General features: G+C 48.2%; 1 protein-coding gene across 1 annotated transcript in view; it reads left to right on the top strand.

The window, feature by feature from the left end:
• The first annotated feature begins 7,887 nt into the window (after nt 1-7,887).
• ZC4H2 (zinc finger C4H2-type containing) overlaps nt 7,888-20,843 on the top strand; it is a 97,510-nt gene continuing 84,554 nt past the window's right edge. Inside the window, exon 1 of the mRNA XM_085608286.1 lies at nt 7,888-8,042. Within this exon, the coding sequence (XP_085464412.1) occupies nt 7,990-8,042 (53 nt within the window). The 5' untranslated portion in view covers nt 7,888-7,989. The remainder of the gene's footprint in view (nt 8,043-20,843) is intronic.

Genomic DNA, 20,843 nt, shown 5'->3' with positions numbered 1-20,843 from the left:
ATGTCCTTCTGGGCAGGCAAAGCCAATCTCTACGAAGAATCCATACTGGTCCACGTCTCTGTGATAAATAAAACATCCAAGTCCATATCTTCTAGCAGACTGGATATCTCGTGGTGATGTTTTATCAAGGATCTGCTATTTATCAGGCCGCACATTAAAACCGTTTGATGCCCCCTTGTCCCCTCTTACCAATACTGAGCAGTGACTCCTTAGAATAGCTTATCCTGCCATTATTCAGACGGACAGTATTGCTGGCGCTGTGTGCGACTGGTGCGCGGACAGGCGCAGACGGGCTTGCCTCTGGCGCGCCTCTGGTGCGCCATCGGCGCGCGCGCTGCGCACGCGCGCTGCGCGCTTGCATTGCCCCACCTAAATAGGGAAGTGATTAGCGAACCGGCCAGCCACTAGACGGCTGACCAAGATGGCGCTTGGTAGAGTGAGTCTTCCCGTGGTCCCGCTAAAATAGCGAGATGATGTGCAAGATTTTATAGTGCGGGTCAGTGGGCGGTGTTGTGATTTATAACCCTTTAAAAAACAAACTTCCTCAATATCAGCAATTTAAAACAAGCTTCCTCAATATCAGCAATTTAAAACCACACTGTGAACCCCCCTTATTCTGACCTCGCAGCAGCGATGGTACGACGCGATGCGAGCGTTACAGGAGAGAATTGCTCATGAGTTAAGAATCAGCACGTTGGGTGTTCCGGCCAGGTCTCGGTCTAACTGCTTGCTTTGTAATACACTTAAGAACGTTTCACGTAGTGTAACACATAAAGTAGTGAATGTCACACATATGCACACTGACAGTCCTGCTAAGTATCACGCATCGGGGGTTGGACTAACGCATTTTAGTGCTGATGTCCGCATCACTGCACTTAAATGCTTTAGTCACACATACTATAGACCCGTGGTAGAATCACAATGAGGCGTTTCATATTATAACAAAAGCAGCCACTGCCAGCACCTACTGTGCTACTGGCTGTCCAGCACCACAATTAGGAGCTTACAACTTACTCCGCTCTGGCTGTTAGGGAGCAGCGTTATGACTTATAGAGTCAAAACTTCTCTGAAAACACACATATACGACTTCCGCCCTGCAGCTAAATTAAATTTGCACCAGGCGAGGCTCTACACCTGGTCATCTGGCGTCACTGCAGAACATAAACATCAGCCAAGATCCTCCACTTCTGTACCGTCACCAGAAAATCTGCAATGATTAGCCCAGCCAGTGACTGAATTTTGATTTGTTTTCATGTTACCATGCTCACCACACAAACGGCATTGTGTGACCCTCACAGAGAGTGCTCTATGGTCGTGCTGCTGGGAGGCAGCTGCAACTTGCACAGTTTAGGGTGGTTATTCCGCTGTGCACTGCCCAGATTCTGCCCCAAGGACAGTTCGGCCTAAAAATAGCGAGCAGCTACGCCCTCACCTGCGCCTGGCCTTCGATCACGGGGGGATCCCTGTAGACCTTCCAGTGGGCAGTGGCGGGCCAGTTTAAAGATGGCACTGTCAACCAGCACTTAGGAGCACCTAGTGTAACAGCGAGAGACAGTGACTAAGGAGGTCAAAGAGCAGCCTTGTCTGGCAGGCCCTGGGCCTGTATGTAACCTCAGCGCTGTCTGCAGCCCCGACCTGCATTCTGGGTTTAACCATGCGCTCTGCAGGCTTAGTCTGGCAGCACCTTCAGGATACCACAGGTGAGTCCAGCGTAGCTGATCACTCGACAAAATTGAGTGCTGCAGTGGGGGCAGTACCAGCCCGGACGAGGGGGAAGAGGGTTAGGAGGGGCAGGAAGTGTAAAGTTGTCACATAAACCACTCGAGACACGTGTGATTCTTTCCGCTGTATTTATTGGGATATCACACAAGCAGTTACTCCGAGGAGCGCCGGCCAACCCTCTGTGCCCTCGCTGCGGCGCGCTCACTCTCCCCGCCTCCGCGCTAGCTCTGCGCGCGCATCCGGCGCCAACGTGCCGTGCCGGCATCACGTCTGCGTGACGCGGTAACAACTAGACCGCTACATATCTCCCCTTTTTTCCAACCCAAAGTTCAATCACTTACAATTCGCAGTCCAGTTCAAAGTCGTGGAACCTGGAGGGCCTTACAACTTGTCTACCGCTCCTGGTCACCTTACCACTGCACTCTCGAGTCGCTTGGCTCTGTGTTTCTTCACGTTCTGCTCCTACATTCATCTCTCCTCCACTGTTCATGTTACCTCTCTGTCTGTCCATATCTGCCTCTGGTGTCTCACCCCTTTGATCTCCTACTTGCTCCTCTCCAGCTTCCGCTTCTTCCCTTTCTTCACTTCCACTCGCCTTATTCCCTTCGTCCACGTCTTTCGTGCTTTCACCTTCCGGTTCCCACTGCTCCCATCTCAATATCTTGTTGCACCGGGCCATGCGGTCCTGCGACCACACATTCCCATCGCTGAGCAGGGCCGCTCTACCGTACACTTCCTTGACCTGCATGGGCTTGCTGTACTTGCTGTCTCCTTTCCTTTGTAGGGTAGCCAATTTTACTCTCACCCATTCTCCTCTCACTAACCGAGTGTCCTTCACACTCCTCCTCTTGTTGTAATTATTGGTGTAGATGGCTTGTGCCCTCTCCAGATTTGCTCTTACGACCGCCGGAGACCATTCACTGGTCACTACCTTCTCCTTCCAGATTCTGTTGTCGTGCGTGAAGGGTTCCCGCCCTCTCAATATTTGAAACGGGCTGAACCCCGTACTCGTGGGCGTTATTCGGTAGGCCCATACCATATTCTCCACCGCCTTCTTCCAGTCTTTGTTACAGGTGATGGCCGCTTGTATGGCTCCCATCACCACCCTGTTAAATCGTTCCTCTAGGCCGTTCCCTGCTGGGTGGTAAATGGCCGTGTGCTTTACCAAGATGCCATTTCTCTCCATGAACTGGTTCCATTTCTCTGATTTGAACTGGGGCCCATTATCACTTAAGATGGACTTGGGAATTCCCTCGCGGGTGAATGTCTCCGATAAGAACTCCAGGATGTTCTCCGTGTCCATGGATTCGCTCACTTTTATCTCTGGCCATTTGGAATAACGGTCGATGAGAACACACACATATTTCTGTACGCTCTGGTCATCCAGCACCGGTCCTAAAATATCTATCGACAACTCTTCCCAAGGGTTTGAGGGAGCGTCGAATTTCCCCAGTGCTGGGCGTAAGGGCCTCAACGTTTTGTCGGCCCCTTGGCATTGGGGACACTCTCTGACGTGTCTCTCTGCTCTCATGTCCATGCCTGGCCACCAGTAGTTCTGTTTCGATCTGGCCTTGAGTTTCCCAATCCCCAGATGGCCGACATGCAATAAGTCCAGCAACCTGTTGATGAGATTCGTCGGGGGGATTACTCTCTCTCCCCGGTAAATGAATATGCCCTCGTCTCCCACCGTCAGTTCTTCTCTCACCTCATAGAAGGGTTTGAGGTTGGGTTTCACCTTTTTCTTCTCCGGCCACCCTTGGGTGATGTGCACTTTTGCCTCCCTTAGGTCAGCATCTTCTTCATAAGCTTCCGTCCACTCTTGTATGCTGATGATCTTTTCTTGGTCCTCTATGAGAGCCACCATCTCTCCTCTATCCGCTGGGTCTTCTTCTCCCGGCTCCATGGCCGCCGCTCGGCTCAGGTAGTCCGCCACTCGGTTCTTGTTGCCAGGGATGTACTCCACGTCGTATCTGAATTCCAACAATTTTAGGGACATCTTCGATATCCTGGGCGTGGCGCTGGCGTGTCCGCAAGATGTTAAAACCTTCACCAACGGCTTGTGGTCCGTTTTGAGCAGGAATCGGGTACCCCATAGGAACTGCCGGAACCTCGTCATGGCCCACACTACCGCCAACATCTCTTTCTCAATGACGCTGTACTTGCCTTCTGTCTCCGTCAGTGCTCTGGAGGCGAAACTTATTGTCTCCATGTCCCCACTTCCTCGGTCTTGCATAAGTACAGCACCTAACCCCTTGTCGCTGGCGTCCGTGATGAGTATGGTGGCGCCTTGTGGGTCGTACCCCTTGAGTGGTATTGCTTCCAGGATCCCCTTCTTAATGACTTCAAATTCCGCTTGGGCCTCCGGTGTCCATTGGAACACCGTGCTTTCTCTGGTCAGCCTCCTCAAGTTGTAGGTTTTGGATGCGAATTGTACCACAAACTTGCTGTAGTACTCCGCCATCCCCAGGAATGATCTAACCTCCTCCTTGTTCTTGGGTGGCGGTGCTTCAACAATGGCTTTCACGTTCTCCCTCTTGGGTGTGATCCCCTGTTGCCCTATTTCGTGGCCTAAATAGGTCACTGACTGTAGTCCCAAACGGCATTTCGACCATTCCGCCGTGAGGCCTTTGGCTTCCAGCGTCCGTAGTACCTTATCTAGTGTCCGGTCATGGTCCCTTCTATCTCTGCCCATCACTAGTATGTCGTCCTGGAAGTACTGTACGTCTTTGCAGTCTCTGAACAGTTGGTGCATCATCTTTTGGAAGACAGCCGCCGCTGAGGCCAGTCCGAACGGCATGCGACAAAACCTGTAGCACCCAAACGGGGTAATGAACGATGTGAGACTTTTGCTGTCCGGGTGTAGCGCTACCTGGTGGTAGGCTGACGTGAGGTCGATTGTGGAGTACCACTGGACTCCTCTGGTTCTCGCCAGCATTTCCTCTATCTTGGGAAGGGGAAATTTCTCCACCACTATGTTCTTGTTGAGTTCCCTCAAGTCCACACAGAGTCTGACCTTCCCGTTGGGTTTCATCACGACCACCAAAGGCGCCAGCCATTCAGCACAGGTTATGGGTTCTATGATGCCCTTCTTCTCCAGATCTTGAAGTTCTGTCTGGACAGCTTCCCTCACTGCAATGGGCACATTCCTCACTTTATGTGCTACTGGTGTGGCTCCTTCCTTAAGTACTATTTTGTGTTGGAATTTCTCCATCTTTCCTACTGCGCCCCCAAACACCTTTGGGTAGTTCTTTTTCCATCGATCCATGTCCGGCCATTCCTCCTGGTCTGTGAGCAGGATCTGTTCCTTCCCCCCAGGGTCGAGTTTTATGCCCAGGTCGCCCTGGTCTAACCATCCCAGGACGGAGGGTCCTTTCTCGGCCACATACAGTTTGCACCATGCTGATCGACCTCTGAACTCAAACAGTAGACGTCGGAAGCCTAGCATGGGAATGCGATCACCATTATATGTTACCGGTCGTATGTCCAGTTTCTCCAGGCCAGGGCCCAACTCATTTTGGAATTGATCTACCCACACTGCTCTCTGTTTGATGGTGAATGGGGATCCGGTGTCTGCCACGACCGAAATTGTTATGCCGCCCATGGACATCTCTAGGACCGGTTTGGTGGATCTCTTGGCGTCCACGCTCAGTACCTGATCGTATATACACAAGACAGTGACCACCTCTTCCTCCGTGGCTTCTTCCTGATCTTCTGTGCTTTGGTCCATATATTTCACCACTCCTTTCTGCTGTTTCTTCCGACACACCTTCTCGTAGTGTCCCATTATACCGCAGTGCATGCATTTTGCTCTGAAAGCCGGGCACCGTCTGTCGTGGGCCTCGTGGGACCAACTTCCGCACCTGTAGCATGTTTTCTTATTCTCGCTGTCCGCTTGCTTCCCTTGCCATCTGCTGGTCCCTTTGGCTATGGGTGGTTTGGGTTTCTGGTCCCTGCGGTGGTCTGCCTCTTGTATCCTGTTCACCATGGTTGGGGTGACCGTCTCTTTCCTGGTAGCATCGGCGCACCTCTTTGAGAGTTCTGCCCTCTTCACTATGACCATTACTTCTTTGAGTGTGGTGTCCCCGCTCGCCCACAGCTTGTCTTGCACATTTGCACTGGTGGTGTGCATGATCACCTGGTCCTTTATGAATTCGTCTTCCCACAGTGCATACCTGCACGGGGCTGCTAGCTTCCTTAATGCTGCTACGTGCTCTTCGATGGATTCCCTCACTTTTTGTTTCCTTTGCTGGAAATTGTATCTATCTACTGAGACACATACGGTGGGGCGGTATCGCTCATCTAGGTCTTCCACCGCGTGCGCATATACATCGTCGTCTGTGTCTTCTCTCTTCGTGGGTACCAGGCTCTTGTATATCCTCAGTCCTTCTGGCCCTAGATTTAGTAGTAGGATGCGTTTTTTCCTCTGAGGGGTGAATTTTTCTTCGTTCTCGTCCTCCAAGACCCCTATAAAATTGTCTATATATTCCTTCCAATCTTCCCATTTCATCATTGGTTCACCAGGTTTTGTTAGAAATTGCACCGGTGCAATCGCATACCCTGCAGGGGAGCTCATCTTTGCTTCCTTGGTGCTCGTTCCGTCAATAGCTTTGCTCGGGGGGCTACCTGGGGTGTTATCGTTGTTTCTTGTGTGCTTGATCCTCTGGGGGCTCTTGTCACTGGACCCCTCTTCTTCCTCTTTGGTAGCCAGTGCAGCGCTCTCTGTGCCTGATTACGTGCGAAGGCGGCTCGTATGCTTGTGGCTGTTGTGGACGGCGTCGTCCCTGCAGCCTGTATGTCGTTCGGGTGCTGTTCCGTGGCTCTGCCACGCTCCTCGGTTGCTCTGTGCTTTGGTTCGACCTGCGCGGTCGGCTAGGGCGTGTCCCGTGGCTCCCTCCCCGCTCCAGGCGGCCTGTGCGGTGTTCTGTTCGGGCCTGGTGGCCTGGTAACGTGTCTTCCTTCGACTCTCGGGGCCACGTGGGGTGTTGCCCTCTGCTGTGCTTCCCGTCGGTCCGGTTTTCGTCCCGACCTCGTCGCCACTGTAAAGTTGTCACATAAACCACTCGAGACACGTGTGATTCTTTCCGCTGTATTTATTGGGATATCACACAAGCAGTTACTCCGAGGAGCGCCGGCCAACCCTCTGTGCCCTCGCTGCGGCGCGCTCACTCTCCCCGCCTCCGCGCTAGCTCTGCGCGCGCATCCGGCGCCAACGTGCCGTGCCGGCATCACGTCTGCGTGACGCGGTAACAACTAGACCGCTACAGGAAGTGTAAGACATAGCTGAAAGACAAAATATTTTTATTCAGTCACTAGTTTTGATTGTCTTCACCTCCATATTTAAAATGTAAGATAAATCCAATTTAAAGTAAACGGCAGCAAATGCATTCGTTTGGATTATTAAACCGTATTGATTAAGTCAGTCACTGCAGATGTCTATGAGTGTAACCAGACAGTAAAGGAAAAGATTCCTGGTTGGCAAGAGGTAAGGAGAGGTGATTAACGATTTCAGTATTTATAATGCTACGAGGTCCCAACCTATAACTTAAAGCACAATGAATATTCAACTCATTATTTTAACACAGCATAAAATGTTTTTCGAAGTGTCACATTTTGTTGTGGAATGTCAATGATAAATCACTGAAATGTCACACATTAGGGATCTGAATACTTGGCAGCTGTGCACTGGAAACATGGAAACGTCACACATAACCATTCTGAAATCTTGGCAACTGTGCACTGGAAGTCGCTTTACGCGGCAGAAAAGTAAATCACAATTTTAGTTTTCAACTCGCGACACTCCAGCCTAAGATTAGGATGCCTCGCATGTTAAGTATAACTATATGGATGTAAGCGGCTGGGTTTTGTTACATTTATTACACACAAAGTACGTCTATACTTAGTTGCATTAAACACAGGAGTTCGAGGCATAGGGATTCACGGAATATTTTGTTTTCTATAACGGCCATGGCCACTGCGCTCTACCAGTCTTGGCACAAAATTAATTGAGATAAATCTGTAACCCTCTTCTCGCCCTCAAAGGTACTTGTACAGGAAGTGGAGCTATGCCTCTGTAAGAAGACGGGACTCGTAGTCCATACGCTGCCTGTCTCCAGCGGAAGAGCTCAAAGTTACACTACATTTCCCAAGAGGCCGCGCGCTGGCTGTGGCAACGCATGCGCTCTACAGCTGGCTGGTGGTACATTGTGCCCTTTGCATTGTTTGCGCTGCTGCAGCTGGAGAGGAGTCAAGGGGCTCGGGCTGGAGAGCATGGCTGATGAGCAGGAGATCATGTGCAAGCTGGAGAGCATCAAAGAGATCAGGTGCGTCCGAGCCCTCGGTGCGACCCGAGGGTGCATGCACTGGGATGGGGGTTTCATGCCCTGCAGAGAGGTGGGAGTCATTCACTGGGAGGGGGTGCTCTGCAGAGGAAGGGACTGGCTGCCTGGGGAGGTATGCTATGCCAGAGATGGCATGTCTTGGGGGGAGGGGTGGGGTGGCTCAGTCAGTGTGCAGGCATCATATCATGGTGAAGAGTTGTGCATTCCTGAGAAACCAGGGTACGGTAGCTCACTGGGTATGTAGTGGTGTGCCCTGTGTGTGCTGGCAGCGAGTAGCTGAGCGTAGGGGCATATCGTGCAGGTAGGGCTAACTGCTCAGCCTGTGGAGAGAGAGGATGCATGCTCTCCTGTTGTGTGGGCACGTCCTGGGTGCACGGGAGGAGTGGGGAGGCTGCGCTTGGGTGATGCCCCTACAGGTCAATCTGCAGAGCAAATACTTTGGCACATAAATCCGACAGAGGGACGGGGAACGGGTGTGTTGAGTATGTTTGTCAGTGAGGGGGTGGTGTAGGGCAAGTCGTGCAGTGGTGAGGCAGCAGCTCGGTGGTGTCTATCTGTGTGACACATTATGTTGGAAGCAGGATTAACAGTCTGTGAAATGGTTTACTCGGTGTATGGCAAGCCTCGCAGAGAATGTAGAAATCGTGACAGAGTAGCAGATGGTGAACCTTCAGAAGTAAGAGAATGCACACAGACTCACAAGTCCTAGACACTTACTCTAATTTACTAATGTTGAAGGTGTAATTCGCTGTTTGTCCCGTTGGGAAAGGGGGTGAAACGCTCCCAGTACTAAATATGAGTGTAACAGAAAGTGGACAACAGTGGGGAAAGATAAACAACATCCCAGTGGAAAAGGAAAAAATCAAGTATGCAAATGCATTTTGGTTCAGATTTCTATCGGCGGGGAATTGTATGCATGTGAGTGCTCCTGAAATGTTATGGTTGGTGTAAATTTGAACGCGTGGTCGGATTATTTGCGAATCCCTTGACAGTTATGCAGTTGCTACAATTGTAGAAGTAACCCTGCAGGAACAAATGTCCACCTTTTCCAGTTGACTCTTAATGAGTCAGGACTTATATTTGTATCATGAATATTAGATGTTTGTATAATCAGCAAGTTCTAACAATGCTCTTTTTTGAATGGTTGTGGGGGGCACAACTAATCTGCTGTAAACCCACCTTTCTAGATCCATACACATTTTGGACATATTTAAATTGTTATTGAAATATCGTAAATTACGCCCACATTTTCAACATCTGCCCGAATTTCCAGGATGTTAAAAAGGACATTGTTATAAGCTACAGGAAGCATTGCAACGGTGCAAATGTTTTGTGCAGCTGGTGTACACTTACACAAATGTCGCACAAGTTACGCCCTGACCCATATTTTTGAACACGCACATTTTCATACTGGTAAAGGCTGGGTGACCTTTCTTGACACAACTGTGCAGTAAAAGGGAATTCTGAGCTCAAAGGTAGTTGCAAATACCGCTCTCACACTGCATTCTGCATAACACGGTTCAAAGGTTGTAATCAAGCAACTCCCCCAACACAGTATTGTGCTCATAGAATTTTTTACTTGTTTTTTTTTCTTCCAATGGACTGTGGACCTCAGAATAAGGCTGAAATGTAGAAACATCAGAAAGCTAGGAGCGTAGCAAGGATGCAATGGGTATGTAAACACGGAACATTGCTCATTTGACTACTGCTGGGGTTCTGAGCGCCCCGGTGCTACCGCACCTGCTGCACCAATGGTATTTACCTGAAGAAAGGCAGGAGGAATGCTCAGGCAGGCCCGAGAGACGGTGTGTGACGTCACAGATCCAGGCATATAAAGGCTGCTGAGTTTTACCGACCGTGAACCTTGACCTCAGGATTCGTGTGCGACGGTTTCAGAAATCCTATATATTCCAGTTAGCTTGCTTTGTAAATACTCTAGTATGCCGAAAATAAGTACAGTGAGTGCATTTTGATGTACATTTTTCGTTTATTTTTGGCATAGGTCCACGAAACGTTAATATTATTTACCCAGATAGTTTACTTCCTTTATATGGAGAAAGGTGACCATATTTCTGCAAGCTTTCAATATTTTGCCTGGTGTTTGCCTGCGGTCTAAAGCCGGGCAGAATGTATACTAACTAACCTGTGACAGCAGGAATGCACTGCATATAGAAACCCATGCCCCTTACACTCATGTGAAACACACACCTTTAATCACAGCAGCTTTATCAGGAGTAGTGTGTAAGCCTTTTACAACAATTTGTGTACTCGGTGATTTAAAAAAAAAAAAAAAAAACAGTTAGTATTTTGTCAAATGTAATGCCGGGGCATGGCTTAGTCGCATGGCCATGTCTGCGTTCGGCACCTGTCGGCCAGCATTTCACTCGGGCTCTGGGAAGCAGTGTAGCTATGTTCACTAATTGCATTTGTTTAGTCTTAACATAGTTTCTTGCAGACGCATCAGAGTGTTTGTATCATCATAAAACTCAAAATTACAAGTGAAACGTCCAGGTGACTAGTTACAGAATGTTTCTAGGAGAATTTTTTTCTGGTACACGAGGTTCTTCTCAACTCTTTAGTCCAATGAATGCAATTAAAATCTTGTACTTGACTCTGGTGTTTGTTGGTATCAGTTCATGTGTTTTGTTTAACATGCCGACGTTCCCTTGTTTTTTCGACCGGACGCTTGGTCTAATCCCCTCTAACACCACATTGAATACAGTGTAAACCGTTTGTAACTGGTCAACTGGAGCTTTCATCCAAATTGATACCCGTCATTTAGAAATTCCCAGTCATAATACTTTATTTTTCACTCCCTTCTGGGCCAGTCTATTTTCCGGGGTGGGGGTGCATTAAATTCTAGTGACTCTCCAACTAACGCCTTTGGCTCCAACTTAGAAGTACAAATACGACAAAAATGTAAATTTGCAGCTGCACAGTGCATGTAAAGATTGATCAATGCGTGAGATATAGAAAGGTCGAGTAAGTAAGTAGTGTATGTTGGGGGAGAGGGGTGCCAGGGGCGTAGCTACTATTGGTGCAGCAGGTGCCGTGCACTGGAGCCCAGAGAGGCCCATTGAACCGGGAGGTTTGCTGTATTTTAGTACCCCAGCAGCAGTCAAGGGGCCAACTTCCCTTACTTGCACCAGGGTCAGTGGCATTCAAGCTCTGCTACTGGGTGGCTAGTACATGAGCATAGCAGAAACAAAGTAGGTAGCTGTTGTGAGACAGGTAGAGGGAAGAGGCACACAGTAGACCATGCAATGACCAGCCAAAAACTGAATATTGGGCCTGTTGGATTGGATCGGGTTCACATTGCCATGACCTATTCCACTCCAAACGTTGCACGATAGCAAACAAACTGGAAGGAGGGCTCGGGTGAACGCTCACCACTGACAAACGTGGTGCTCTGAAAGTTCTGAGTTCAAATCTCGGCAAACCACTGATCTCTGCAGAATGGAGGCCAGTCTGACCTTCCATTTTTCGCAGATAAGTAGTTTGATCACCATTAAATTGGTTAATGGTAACATCTGTTCTTTACAGCGCTTAGAAACGGTGCAAGAGCACTCCGTTAACATGTGCATCCAGGCCGCTGATTCGAGGAAGAGGAGGTTGTGCCAGAGATGTGATTTTCTTCTCCATTTTTTTCCCCCTAGCATTTGAAAAATGATGTATTCCATCCCCCGGGGCCTGCTCTGCATGTTCCGAGTGCGGCATTTAGCATTTAAATCAGATCGCATCAGGCTCATGAATTAAGTTCCCGAGGCAGCCTGGCCAATTGATCACACGCGGCGGCGCGCGTGCGGGCCAGAGGATGAAACCGGCAATTAGCGCCGTGACCGGAGGCGCGCGCGTCAGGCAGAGGAGGGGGGTCAGTCTGAGGCGGGCGCATCAATCAGAGAGAGGCCCGCTGTTCAGTCAGAGGCTAGGTCCCGCTTTCTACATTTCGATGTGAAAGAGTTCACCATTCGGTGCCATCGAACAAGGATTTTAAGGGCAGATCAGGTCTGCCGGGACGATCCGGCCTCGTCTTTACGCACTGATTCTACATCAGCTTTGGCTTTGTTGTAGCGTCTCAGTAGGCAGGGTTACACCACTGGTAAAAAGCGCTATACACATGTTAGAGTAACATACACGCTGGAGTCTACTCTGCGGTTCTCCATTCTGTTTAAGGCATGTCTATTACTTCTTTGATATACTGCAGCTCTATCTCCACGGATCAGCAGACAGTTTTACATATTGTATCCTTTCTGTTGTGCTTTCCTACGTCTTGTTGAGCACCCAAAGCCCTCTCTGGTTTGTGTAGTAAGCAGCTACTTCGATTGTTGTGCATGGCTGCAGAAGGTTATTGGTGGAAGTTTCACCTGTGACTTTTGTTTTGTGATGTGTGACTATGAAGCCCACAGCCTGTCCGACAGAGGTGCTTGGAGCAGTTTCTTACACATGGAGCAGAATGCAAAGGGAGTGTGAGGGAGGCACAGTATAAAAACCATTATGACTTGTTCCTTGAGAGTATGTTGAGTTGTTATTCCTATTATGAATTCTGGTGTTTGTTGGTGATCTTTGATCTCTTTCTGAGCGTGTTCCAAAACGTGCATCGGTTAGATTCTGTTTGTGCTAATCCCTCTCTGAAAGCGTCTGACGCTGCTATTGACCCAGCCCAAGCATGCCTGCAGTGTATACCGTGCCACACTGTTCGCACCCTGATCAACGTCTCAGTCGTGGTAGTTCCCCCCTGACTGGGGAAAAAGGGATTTATCACTCCCCTTGCTCAAAAATAAAAAAATAACCTGGACTCCGCCATGTCGGCCCACTTTAGGACCATTTCCAATTTGACAGTTTAGGCCAAGGTCCTTGAAAAGGTTGTTACCAAGAATGATGGGTTGAGGAGCTACCCTGATCGATTACCAGTGGATACAAGGTACCTATGATTACTAGTGCGCCATTGTACTAAGCGCTGTGGTGTAGGCGCGCTGTGCATTTATCTCTATTTTTTAATCGTTACCCGTTTTTTCTATCTTGTTTAATTTTAAGTTATTTCTCCCTGTTTTTAACCTGGGGAATGCACCCTTACCTGCACTGTAATTTGTTGTAACACCGCTGCTTAGCGGGTCCGGTCCCGGGGTTTCAGGAAGTTTGGGAGGGAATCGGCCGCCATATTGTGAGTGGACTGGGTGACACAGTTTGGGCGCCATCTTGAGTGTCCCAGTGGTGCTGATCACTCGCGGACACCCTATTTAAGCCAGTCCCTCAAGCGCGCAGCGGGGGCGCCCTCCCTGCGCCTGAGTCGTGCCAGAGTCCTGCCCGTCTGCGCTCGTCCGCGCCGAGTCAGGGTTAGGCAGGGCTCCGTAGCCATTCTTCCGGTTGGTGTAGTTTTTGTACATTTCTATATCATGCATACTAGATCTGCTCTGCTTAGTTTTCGTAACACATTGCCCTGCTCGCATATTCCGCTTCATCCTCTCTCTGGCCCAATTATTTGTCCAAAGTGTGATTTCAGACTTCCATCTCCTGTTCCTATCTCTGCATATAGGAAAGCTCCCTTAGGCTGCCCAGCTGCTATTCCGCCTCCGCTGGAAAAATCTCAGGACCCGTTTATTTTTAAGGTTTGCCATCTTAATGCGAGGTCTTTGGTTAGACATCATCAGGATGTGCATAGTCTACTTACAGACGAAGCCCCTGATGTTTTGTTCATGTCAGAGACATGGTTGCATGATGATGCCTCGGCTGCGGTGAACCTGGCTCTCCCCTCTGAGTATGTGATTTTTACTCATAATCGTAACTCGAGAGGAGGTGGCATTGCGGCCGTTATCAAATCCTGCTACTCATGCGTATGGAAAGCTATGGATATAGCCGGCTGCGAAAGCGCTTACTTTCGCATCTGGGTTAATCCCCATTTTACTTTCTCTGGCCTACTTATCTATCGGCCTCCGGGCCCGGATGCCGCTTTCAGGTCAGCTCTTCCCGAAGCTGTCAGTACATTAGCTTTAAGGACTGCTAACTTTAGTATCATTGGCGATCTAAATCTTCATTTTGATACTCCCCTTTCCCCTGCCGTTAGTAGCGTTCTTGTTGATCTGGAAGCTCTCCAGCTATTTCAGCTGGTCAACCATTGTACTCATGTTGGTGGACATATTTTGGACCCTATTTTTACCAATCTATCTGCGGCTAAAGTGCTGCTTCCCAGGCCTATGGCCTGGACTGATCACCATCTTATAGAGCTGCACCTTGTGATTAAGGACCTTCCTCACAGAGTAATTTCATCTATGCCTCTTAGGCGTCCATGGAGAAAGCTGAAATTAGCTGACTTTCATCGGCTTCTTGGTCAATATCCTCTGGGTCCTTTCTTGGATGTCGAGTCGGGATATGACCTGTTTTGCAATTGGCTGACTGGAGCCTTGGACTGCCTGATCCCAATTGCGGAGAGTAAACGCCATCGTGCTGAATCTAGTCCTTGGTATGATGATTCGCTTCAGCTCCTTAGGAAAGCATGCAAACAAGCAGAAAGAGCCTGGCTTAAGTCTTATTTGCCAGACATGAAAGCGATCTACCGTGCCAGGACTAAGAAATATCATAGAGCGGTTAATAAAGCTCGAGCTGCCTACTATTCTCGCGAATTCAACACCAGCACCAATCCTACTAAATAAGTATTTAAGGTGCTTAAGGATCTTACAGCCAGTAGAGCTCCAGTCACTGAGATCATCTGCCTCGCACTGTGAGGACCTGGCTGCCTTTTTTGTGGAAAAGGTGGAGGCCATCTATCGTTCCTTTTCTGCTCCATTCGTCTCTGTGGAGAAGTTGGAACCCTGCCCAATGACTACTATGTCTTTGTGCTCTTTCCCAGAGCTTTCGATGGAAGAGTTTAATAAAATTGTGGCGAAAGTCAAATCTGGCTCCCCTAGGGATCCTCTTCGGCCTGCCCAATTTAGAGATTCAGCGTTACTTTGTCTTCCTCCCCTGCGTGATCTTGTCAATCTATCTTTGACGTCTGGTTCTGTCCCTCTTTGACGTCTGGTTCAAGCTCAGGTGATGCCTATTTTAAAAAAACCTGCCTTGGATCCATTAAAGCTGGAGAACTATCGCCCTATATCTCTTCTTCCATGGGTCGCAAAACTGACTGAGGTTCATGTTAATGCCATTTTATCTACTCATCTTCATTGTGCTCACATTTTGGATCCCTCGCAGAATGGCTTTCGACCCGGCCACAGTACTGAGACTGCGTTGCTCTTTATGTTTGAGCACCTGCGTACTCTGGTCGACTCTGGTCAAACGGCAGCACTGGTGCTTCTCGATCTCAGTGCTGCCTTCGACACCGTCTCCCACGCCATTCTAATACAGCGTCTGGGTGAGGCTGGTGTCGATAATGTGGCACTTGAGTGGTTTCGATCGTTTTTATCTGGTCGCACGTTTAGGGTTGTTACTCCTCCTTTTCAGTCTAAACCCTATCCTATCACTCAGGATGTGCCGCAAGGGTCAGCTCTGAGCCCCACACTTTTCAATCTCTATGTGCAGCCGCTGGCTGCTGTCGCCAAGCGTTGGAACCTGACTATGGTGTCCTATGCTGACGACACGCAGCTGGCGGTTGCATTAAGTGGGGCGTCTGACCTCGAGGCTGCTAAGTTCCGCGAGGGACTGAGCTCAGTGGCCCGTTGGATGACAGATAATTGCCTGCAATTGAACGCTAAAAAAACCAAAGTGCTCATTGTCGGCAAGCAGAGTCGTCTCTGGGGTGATCATTGGTGGCCACCCGAGCTTGGTTCAACTCCTCTTCCTGTCACCGAGGTTAAGAACCTTGGGGCCTGGTTGGATTGTAAACTCAGTTCAACTCCTCTTCCTGTCACCGAGGTTAAGAACCTTGGGGCCTGGTTGGATTGTAAACTCAGTTTTGCCTGTCATACTAAGAAAACTGCCGCCACGTGTTTTGGGATTCTACGTAGGCTCAGACCTATCTTTAAATTTTTTGATGCTCCAACCAGACAGCTTATTGTTCAAGCTACGATTTTGTCTAGGCTGGACTATGCGAGTTCTCTTTTGTTGGGGGCTAACTTTCTAGACTTCAACGCGTTCAAAACGCTGCCGCCAGGGCTCTGGTGGGCTTTTGCTCGGCCAAAAATACCATTGTCAAACTTCATTGGCTCCCTGTCGCTCAGAGGATTAAGTTTAAATCTCTGTGCCTTGTGTTTAAAATTCTGAAGCACTCTTCTCAGATTCTGGAGCATTTTATTCTGCCTTATGTTCCCTCGCGCTCTCTAAGATCCTCGGGTCTTCACTTGGTCACAGTCCCGCGCTTTAAGAGAGCTAGGTCTGGCGGCCGCTCTTTCAGAGTACTTGCTGCCAGGCTCTGGAACTCTCTTCCTGTCCATGTTCGCGCAATCAACGAGCATTTTGCCTTTAGGAAGGCTGTTAAAACCTTCCTTTTTCCTCTGGATTCTTAGTGCTGCTATGTTCTTGTCTTTGGTATTGCTTGTGTCCGGTATTTTGTCCTCTATAGCGCCGGGACGCCCCTTTGCTGGGGCAGCTGTGCGCTCTATAAATCCGGATAACATAACATAAACACATTGCAAGCATTTCTCCCATCACCTTTTGTGTGTTTCATGTACCTTACTAAGTGGCACAGGTATGCCCAGATGTGGGTCCCACCGGAACCAATCTGGCACTGGAACCAAACTGTACCTGGCTGATGAGTTCTTAACTAGGGCAAAACTGGTCCTGGGTTGCTTGTGTTCCAGTTCAAGCTGGACTGTTCCCATGAGGAGCAGGGTCAAGGCTGATTTGCATATGGCTGAGTCCAAACTGAGGTGGCATGGTGAGCAAACGAACAGTGGGTTTGAATGCTCCCCTGAGTGATTGCCAGTGGTTCGACAAATTGAAAGCATTCCTCTCATCAGCTTTTGTGTGTTTCATGTTAGCAAACAACTACAGTCCTTCTTGTATTTCAACAACTGACTTTACTCCTTACGATCTTGTCTTCGTCCTGGACACCGCATCAAAATGCTTTGATTGCCTTCTGGGATGACGCCCTCCCATTCGTGGACGAAGGCGCTGGCTGCAAACCAGTGATGATGGATCTCTCATAAGCTTTAGACACTGTTGATCACTCCAGACTCGCATCAATTGCTCATGCCGATAAACTCATACTTAACTGTATTTCCCCCTATGCTCTCATGCCAGTCACAAATGGTGCAGTGGGGTCTTTCTCTTACAAGAAGCTTCACCCTGTTGTAGGGTTTTATAGGGCTTCCTGTTTTCTGCTGCTTTTTATTAAACTTGCTCATCGTTCCATTGTTCTCTGCCTTCAGCAACTCTGAAGTGAGGGGGATCAGTCATCTGTATATAACATTCAAAATGGACTCACTGAGTATAAAGCTGGTAGGGTGAATATTTCCTTAAACAGAACTCCAATAACACCAACCTCATCCTTTTAATGCCAAACACAAAGCCAGCGTAGCATCCACATCCTTCTGGCAAATCAGATCAGTTGAATAGAAGGGGCTAAAATGCCAGCACTCGATTGATAAAGGGCCACCCTTATAAAGAGTATATTACATCTGTTAGACACGCCCATCGCCGGATGCCAGTTAAGGAAAGAATTATTTTTAACGTGGCATGCTGGGTGTTTGAATGTTGGCCCAAGCTAGCCCTAAAAAAACTTTCCAGTGTCATTTCTAAATGTCCAGTATTTGTAAAGTGGGAACAGTTACCCGAAGGTGTCAAGGCGCTGGGGGCCCTCGGGAAGATTAAGCGAGCTATTGCCCAGAGTCACATAGTGCTGGGCTGATCTGCCGCCGGCACCGGGGATCGAACCGTGAGCCCCCGGGTTTCGGTGTCAGTTGCCCTGGCTGCTGCGCCATACCTCTTCCACATTTCTCTGTCCATTCCTTCTCGTACACTTTGCAGTCAAACACAAAATTGCCTTCCCATTCTGCTGATCAGTCTCAATTCTAAGGTAGTGCTATTCTTGATCTAAGGCCCAACATTGAGGAACTCCCTATAACAACAACTTAGGCTGGTGACAAGCTACACTTACCCCCATAAAGCTCTAAATACACATCTCTTCTAGATGGCATGATGACCGGCGACAAGAGACACCACCCTCCCACAAGGTAGTGTGCATTATATATGTACAATCACATCTAGACCCCCTCTGCCCACCCCCAGGTTATGAGTTTAAATCCCAGGAGGTCCACTCAGCGTTTCATACTCCAGTGTTGATAAAAAAAATGAGTGTGACTGAAGTAGGAATCAATAACCATCTGTTGTGTCGCGCGAGGGTGAGCTTGCATGTTGCACTACAAATACACGTTAGTTTTAGCCTCTTATGTTTAGTATAATATATTTATTTTTCTAGTCTGGTCATTGAGACAACTGTAGCTGTCTTGCCAGACTATTGTTTTTCCCAAAAATGTTTTTATATAATATACATGTATATAGTACATGTATATAATATACACGCATAAAGGAGCTTTGGTCAGTGAGCGCCATTCATTGGTCTGTTAGATTGTCATTCACATTTGTGCTTCCACCCACCGCAGCATACAGCATGGGGCAGTGGGGTCAGCCTACTCTACTTATTTGGCTTCCTTCACTTAAGTGATAACAAAACGTGTGCATGTTTTCTCATCTGCCTAAAATAGTTCCTCTCTTCAGTGACAAATATGCTTCAAAATGTGGTTCATTTTTCTATATTAACATTGAATAATGGCAATGTATTTTCTCTGCAATTCTGTCACCTTTAAATGGTGATTTATTTTCTCTCTGGGTTTTTAATGCTTGGTTAGGTGGTGATTCTTGTCTCCTGGATGACTGTTAATAATACTGATAAAGTGCAGGGTGCAAATGACAAACGTGTTAAAAACGAATCAATAGAACGGCTAATTCAGTGAATATTTAATTTTTAATGCAAGCAAAACGCGCCACTTTTAGGTTGCTGCACGTTTGCTTTTTTTATTTTGTGGCAAATGCTTAAAATAAAAATGTCTTAAAAAATGTAACAATTGTACAAACGAAGGCCAGGCCTATTGGCTTTGCCAATGTTGGTGTTTTAGGTCTCGCCTGACCCAGCGCATGCGCTGGTCTGGCGAGACTTATTGAGAGGGCTCCAAAAAGAGCTACCAGGCCAGTCTAGAGCTACAGTGCATGTGCGCGGGCTCGCGTGCCGCGCTTGACCGCGATTACTTTCGCAGCCGCACGGCCGCTTGGCATTGTAAAGAACGTGGTAGACGTTGAACAGTAGAAGTAAGTTCTTTATTCAGTTTGCCAACACAGCTCCGAACGTGGAGCGCAAGTCACAGCAGCCGCTCCGAATCACCAGCTGTCAACTGTCATCAGTAACTGACAGCTGGTGAGGAGGACAGCGATACGGTGTCCTCGCAGGGACACGCACATGCAATAAACACTACGGTGTCCACAGGGGGACACAAGACAGACATAACAGGCATAACCAATAGGTCTCGCTTTTGGGACCTTATAAGTATTTAGTTATGCAACTGTTGCGTGGCTAAACACTTATAAGGTCCCAAAGGCGAGACCTATTGGCTATGCCAATGCTTGTTTTTGTTGCATTTCGGAGATATAGTTGGGATCATGCTTTAGGTGTTTAAATGTAAGTCCTTTGTTTTTATTAAGTAGTTTAATCCGTGGATAGGTATTTAGCAATAGCAGGGCATTATCTTTCAGCTCTCTGCATGGTTGTGGAGGAGCATGGGCGTAGGCAGGTTTTGAAAGAGCCCAAGGTGGTAATGGGACAGCGAGTCTCTGTTTGGTATAATCGTGAGGTGCTATGAAGGTCACTTGTCTTCTCCTGGGTGATAAAACAAGTAATTTGGATATTAGCTAGTTGGCGTTTGAAGACTTGTTGAAAAATCACTTTTAGATCCTGTTCCGATGCATTTTATTAAAGAGTTTGTGCTTGGCATTGCCAAAAATGTAATGGCGCACGTTCCTGATAAAAAAATAATAATCGTGGAGATAAGGTAGTTTTGTTGTGGTATGAACCCTGCACCTTGCTTGGTGTGTCCCACCGCAGCACCGTACCTGCTTTCTACAGCAGATGTGCGATGGGGTTAATCTGTTGACTCTGAAGTGTGATTAATTGAGTGATGTCTCGTGATAGAAGAGTGCAGTAATACTCCTCTAAATATGTGTGAGGTTTATTTTAAAGGGGGATGACACTTTTTTCATATCTTGCACGAGGCTAAAGCAAGATCTTTGGACTTGGCCCGCATGTCACACCACGCATAGCTCCCAGCCTGTCCTTGTTTTATATTAAACACACTTCGCATTTTTAAACTTGCAGTTCTAGTTTTTGCAGAATTGTGCGGTGGCCTACAGTTCCAAGCATGCGCACTGCTAATTGAAGGTGTCGTCGCGTGCCATAAGCCCACTTAGTAGAGGTGCACTTTGCATTCCCTCGGACAGGTATCAGGCGTGTTCTTCCATTATCTCTTGGGGTGATGGCAGAAATCTATTAAATTGTAGTACACATTTACGAAGAGGCATCTCTTGGCGCTGTTGACAGATAACTGATATTTACTGTTACCCCCAACTCGGTGGTGCTCCATTTAGAGACTACAGGAGGGAGGTGTGAGAGGCCGTGCTAGGATTCAAACCTCAACCATCGTGTCAAACAAACATCCCTGCTGTGAATGCATTAGCTCACTGAGTCCCCAGGAACTGCTGCTCCCTTTTCTTTATTGTGTGTTCTGGGTCAGAGGGAGAATGCTCTCTATTGACTAGCCTTGCCCCTTACATCTCTCCCTTTACACTTGACACTGACGCAGCAGA

This window comes from Triturus cristatus, chromosome 5_2 (genome assembly GCF_964204655.1).
Source record: "Triturus cristatus chromosome 5_2, aTriCri1.1, whole genome shotgun sequence".
NCBI classification, from domain to species: domain Eukaryota; kingdom Metazoa; phylum Chordata; class Amphibia; order Caudata; family Salamandridae; genus Triturus; species Triturus cristatus.
This window is presented reverse-complemented; position numbering and strand designations above follow the sequence as displayed.